At 30.8% G+C, this 5,877-nt stretch overlaps 1 protein-coding gene across 2 annotated transcripts in view; it reads right to left on the reverse strand.

The window, feature by feature from the left end:
- Positions 1–242: 242 nt before the first annotated feature.
- Positions 243–5,877, reverse strand: part of LOC106689827 (xanthine dehydrogenase) — a gene marked incomplete at its 3' end in the record, with an annotated part of 76,622 nt that continues 70,987 nt past the window's right edge. For both annotated transcript variants that reach the window (XM_067050249.1, XM_067050248.1), the window contains 9 exon segments: positions 243–376; positions 590–718; positions 801–959; positions 1,066–1,253; positions 2,475–2,670; positions 3,174–3,357; positions 5,064–5,244; positions 5,413–5,623; positions 5,705–5,803. In XM_067050249.1, coding sequence (XP_066906350.1) covers positions 243–376; positions 590–718; positions 801–959; positions 1,066–1,253; positions 2,475–2,670; positions 3,174–3,357; positions 5,064–5,244; positions 5,413–5,623; positions 5,705–5,803 — 1,481 coding nt within the window.

Genomic DNA, 5,877 nt, shown 5'->3' on the forward strand with positions numbered 1-5,877 from the left:
CTATTTATCGCCACTATAGTACAACAGTGATGCTAGGAGAAAATTATGAATGCATCAATTGTACCATTGACCTTAGCTGCATCACTACTGTCAATATAATTTGGCCTGTAACCTTATTAGAGTGAGATAAGACATTCTGGTGAAATATTAATAGAAATGCCAATTTTAAGTATGAAAAATTAAATAAATTTGAGTAAAGTGCAAAAAATTGAAATAATTTGAAATTAATTAATGTTACTGACATGTGGGTATAATTGAGATTAATGTTTTGTTGGTAAGCTGCATTACAAACTTCTATCCAGCTAGCTGAACTTCCCAGTTTATCCTTAATTGGTTGTAGCCTTTTATTCAGTTCTTCACAGCAAACTTTGACTGCCTAAATAAAAAAATTAATAGGGTATTATAGTTGCTTTTTTCTCTCTCTTCCTAGCTATCATTCATTACTAGATCTTATTTTATTATTCCTCAAAAATAATTTATGACGGTTTTCATAAACTATCTTTTGATAAATTGCAAATTGAGTTTTTTAATAATTTGATATTTTTAGCTATTATAGTTATTATCATATTTGATCATGATATTTACTTACATAACAAATAGCTTCACTTCCAAGACTTCCACCTGTAGATGCGTTGTTTGGTGAAACTACAGATATAGTTGGTTTCACAGTGATTGATTCAAGTTCTACCCCTAGAATATGAGCAGCTACCTGAGCTGCCTATAAATTAAAATCACTATGTAAATATTCAAAGAAATTTTAGATTTTGTTAGTAATTGATATAGATTTGTATTTTAATTACCTTAGTGTTTACACCTTGACCCATTTCAATCGCTCCATGACTAATAGCAACTGACCCATCCATGCCATAAATTGATACCATACCATAGAAGCTTCCCCAGAAACCGAATGGATAATTCATAGGAACGAGAGAGATACCACGTTTTTTCCAACGATTTTGCTATAAGGATAAATGAATTGTTATGAAGCCATTTCATCACAAAAGTTTCATTTTACTTTCAACATTACTACAATATTGATAATTTTTTATTTATTAAAAGAATTACCGCATTGTAGTTTTCAATTTCTTTAAGTCTTGTGTCATATTCCGAACTTTGTCTCAAATCATTAATCAAAGGAATAATTGGGTCAGAAGGGTCCATGTTAGCAATTCTGACTGAAATTGAGTCTTTTCCTGTAGCATTTGCTATGTGCTCCATAATTGTTTCAATGAATGCGATCGCCTCAGTTGAACCTAAAAATGTTTATAGACATCAAAAGGTTCCTTTAATATAATGAATTTTGACTATGGTAAATATGATTTTCAAGATATAATCCATGATAATATCCTGTTTAAATACAGAATTGCTATGCTATACATTCAAGCAGAAGTACGTTAACTTAACAGTTCTATTTTACCCCACCCTCTTTCTTTAATTTAACATATAAGTGGATGTTTTCAAAATATTAAAACAAAATCTATATTATCAATAATACTATAAATAATTAACGCATAAACTATTCCATTGGGTCAAGTGTTGCAAAAAGCTGAGTTAGTATCAAGACAATTAATTTATGTCAAAATGTAGCATTGTTTTATTAATTTTTGAAAAAAAAAAGTAATCAGGAAATATAAACAAAAATTTGTATCGCACCAGAACATTAAAAAATTAAGAAACTTCTTTTATAAATCATTTGAAATTTTTTTTACATCAAATGTATCAAAATTAACAGCAACCAATAGTTGAAAAACTCTGCTAATTCCTCCATAGAATGCTGGGGCAGGTAATTTTATCATATCTTCCATACTCGCATTTATACATGCCCTTCTAAAATTTAAAAATTACATTTGGACTCATATTTACCTCAGTAGCTATTTCATATTTGCCCCATCAGCCGTCTCAAATTTATTCCTCTGAATTAGTATTTCCTAACTCCTTGACAGTTTAAACTATACTGCTTTAATCTTGCCAAGAATCGAGAGCATGATGTCCATATAGAAATGTAACTGTTCCTATATGGCCTCAATAATTTAATTCAGTTGAGCATGTGTCAACCTCTTGATTTAAAAAAAATTCAATGGCTAAAATACAATATGAAAAGAAGATGGTTGTGGGTGTGGTTTCTTCACTGACCGCAACCCCAACCATGTTCTCATGTAGTATTCACTGTCAACTATCATTACATTATTGTAAAATATGATATGTTGTAAAGATGTAAATTATTAAACTATTAATAACTTATTGTTTTACAATTCTGTGTACATTTAGCTTCAACAATATTTATACCAATAAGCCATTCAGTCACCCAAAATAATATGTAATAAAAAATATATGATCTCATTTTTGCATCTTAACACCCTAATGTATGGATTTTTTTAAATGTAACATATAACATTTTGAAATAGTGACAAATGTTTAAATGTATATGTACATAAAAACAAATTATTATTTCTTATCACAAATCTTAAACTGACCTGGTGCACGACACCATGTGTTGCAAGCAGAATCAGTTGTGACTCCATAACCAATTATATCCCATCTTGATGCATCATAAACATTACGTACATGATGAACTGTGGCACCAATTGAAGAATCATTTGGACAATACCCATCATCTTGGTACATAGCTCCCTTTAAGAACTGAATTTTTCCATTATCATCTACTCCCACCTATTCAGAAATTTTAATTGTTTATGTCATTACTACATATTAAAATTAAAAAATAAAGGATACTTCACTTAAAAAACATGCTAAATAATAAAATTTGTTAATCTATTTAACTTATTATTCCATATAGTTAATTAAAACTTTTAGTTTTTAATTTATTGAAAATTCATTGATGATTTTTTTTTAGATAACAGCACTGCTTATAAATTTTAATTTTAATAATTTTTAAATATATGGAATTTGAACTATAATCTGCTCGCCCAGAGAATGCCGCTGAGTAGTGAGGGATGACTATCCAATTTCCTTCTATATTTAACCCAAATAATTTACAGATTCTAAAACTTAGAATGGTTTAATGACAGTGAACAATGAAAGTCTCCTTAAAAAAAAAAAAAAGAATCAAGGAAGAGCAGATATATTTGGCCAAGTTTGGTAGGTAGTGGGGGATCTTTTAGCAACATTCTCCTAGCAAACGAACTATAGTAAATATGACTCCTAATACTTGCCTCATAATTACTGTAAACTGGAAATCTTTTACCAGTCCATTCCATATTTGTTTCTAAATTGAGAACCATTCTTACAGGGCGATGAAGGAGATGGGCACAAAGAGCAGTTGTAGCTGCGACATGGTTAGCTCTTGAAATCTTTGCACCGTACCCACCCCCTAATCTTCTTACTCGCAAATCAATGCTATGAAATAAAAAAAAAAATTAGTTGATAGAGTTCAGATATAAAATTTTTTTAGATGAATATTAGGTACTGACAAATTAATCAGTCAAGCAACAGCCCCCCCCCCAAAAAAAAACACTAGTTTATTAATGTTACAATATTCTTAAAAGACCATGAGATCATTAGTAAGCTCCAATTACCAGCTTTATCCTCAAAGTAAAATCAGATATTCATTTTTAGTTGAGCACTTGTTCAATCATGGTTCCTTACCTGACAATTTCTTTTTCTTCAATTTTTAGACTATTTAATAAAATTTAAAGTGTCAAACTATAATTTGAACTATGTTCCTTCAGTATGTTATACACTATATGCACTGTATGTAGGCAATTCAAATATTACTCTCTACATTCTAGAACATAGGAAATATCAGTTCTTAAGGTAGGAAGCAAATGAAAGAAAGCAACTGGAATCAATTATTGACCGTCTGTAATAATAAAAGAAAGATGGTCTAGGTGCGGTCAAAGAATTGATTAAACTATTTAATTTGAGCCAATGTTTCATCCCACATTGTGGGGCTTCAACAAGGCTAAAACTTATATTATTATTTGCAAATACTCTTAACTTCAACATTACTTTCAAACATAACATATTATTTAACCACCAACCCTCACCACTTTCTTTCCTGTCAACCTTCCGTGCTTGCCTGCAATCTGTCTTGTCCACAGATAACCAGTCATGGTTAAGTTCATTAAGATCGGAAGCCTGATTATTACAGAATTTTCATAATACTCATGTCAGATGAACTGTACAGGACAAGATGGCTAGGTGGGATGTCTATGGACTCAATAACTTATAAATGAGGACTAAACAGCTGCTTCACAGGTCTGAGCGAGCTGATGGAGACTCTCGGAGGTAGCCCAGACCCAGTGATGGATTGCCACACAAACTATGATGAAGGTTTGATTTAACACCTATTCCATAACACACTATTCTTAATGGCACTTACATTAAAAATTGACTGCTGTTTAAGGAAGAACCACTCTCACATTTTGAATAGGAATTCAAGATGCTGCCATCTAGTGGCAAACACATGAAGTAGGGTTTCTGCACCAAATTGGTCTGTACAGTTTAAAAGAGTGAACAGTCCACCCAGTCACACATTATTTTGTTCATGTTCAACAGTCATGATGAGTTAGTGATTCTTCACCAAACCTAGGCAAAGGAACAAAGGCAGGATGAGGGAGGGAGAAGAACATAGTAGAAGAGAAGAACCAGTCTTAAAGCTTCATCAAAACACTAATCTATCATTATCAATCAACTACCCAGTAAATTGCAATATCTTCTATTATTCCATGTAACCTCATTTCAATCAATTTAAATACTAACCTAACTAATCCATATTGTAAACCCTTTTAGCTTAATCCACATATAATCAGTTGTGTTATAAATCATTCAAGAATGGAGGTTTTATTTTCACTTTTCACCATGATTAATTTATTATTTCCCCATTATAAATACAGTCCACACCATTCATATCAGCTTACCAACAAATTATAATTAATTTGGGTAATATCCCCCAACATTTTATACCAAGGAATACTTGGATTAAACAATGGCATTGAAGTGGATTCATCCTATCATTCTTGCCATGTGTATAAGTAAAAATAAAATATATCCTTGAAACTAAATTAGTTAATATTTTTTTTTATTTGTGAAAAGAATCTCACGCATTTTCTGGAACATTAAGTACTATACTGATTGCTTCCTGAGCAGTGGCAGGCCATTGAGATGCAGGATAGACCTCTAAGTGATCCTCAGTCGGAACTGCAATGCATGTTTGAGTTTCCATTGTATAATGGTACTGTGTCTTCAGATCCCATGTGCCTTTGACAGTATGCTTTACCTCTTCTAGAAATTTAAAAAAATATTTCTTAAGGTAGGTGTAATTACTCAGAAAATCCATCTAACATAATTATTTTCATATAAAAAGTACATTTTAATTTATACAGTTATAGCATGTATTGTTATAATAGTGATTCATTATTCTATAATTTTTATTTTTTTAATTATACTAACTTCCTTGGTCTTTTGGAGTTAATTTAGCATATTCTTTGATTCTTTCTTTTAAACCGCCATTTATGATTTCTCTCATGTCAATCAAAATTTTTCCTTGATCTGTGTATTCTATTTTCACAAGCTTTGCAGCTTTGATAGCTAATGCGTGGCTTTCAGCAATTATCACACCTACAGCTTCACCTGCATATTTTGCCCTTCCGTCTACGAAAACCTTATAAAACACAATATATAGTAAAATATTTTGAAAAAATTATTTTAAAACTCCAATGTTACTAACTAATTTTATAATTACCCGCTCATCTTCCATATAGTTTATAGATTGAGGTTGAATAAATGAATTCTTTCCAGGAATATCTTTTGCCGAAAAAAAAGCTATGACTCCCGGTAATTTCTGTAATGATAAATTTACATTTATATCTAATATTAATAAAATGCTAAATAATAAAATTTGTTAATCTATTTAAC

This window comes from Halyomorpha halys, unplaced genomic scaffold (assembly GCF_000696795.3).
Source record: "Halyomorpha halys isolate HHAL.00 unplaced genomic scaffold, Hhal_1.1 Scaffold1483.1, whole genome shotgun sequence".
Lineage (NCBI taxonomy): Eukaryota > Metazoa > Arthropoda > Insecta > Hemiptera > Pentatomidae > Halyomorpha > Halyomorpha halys.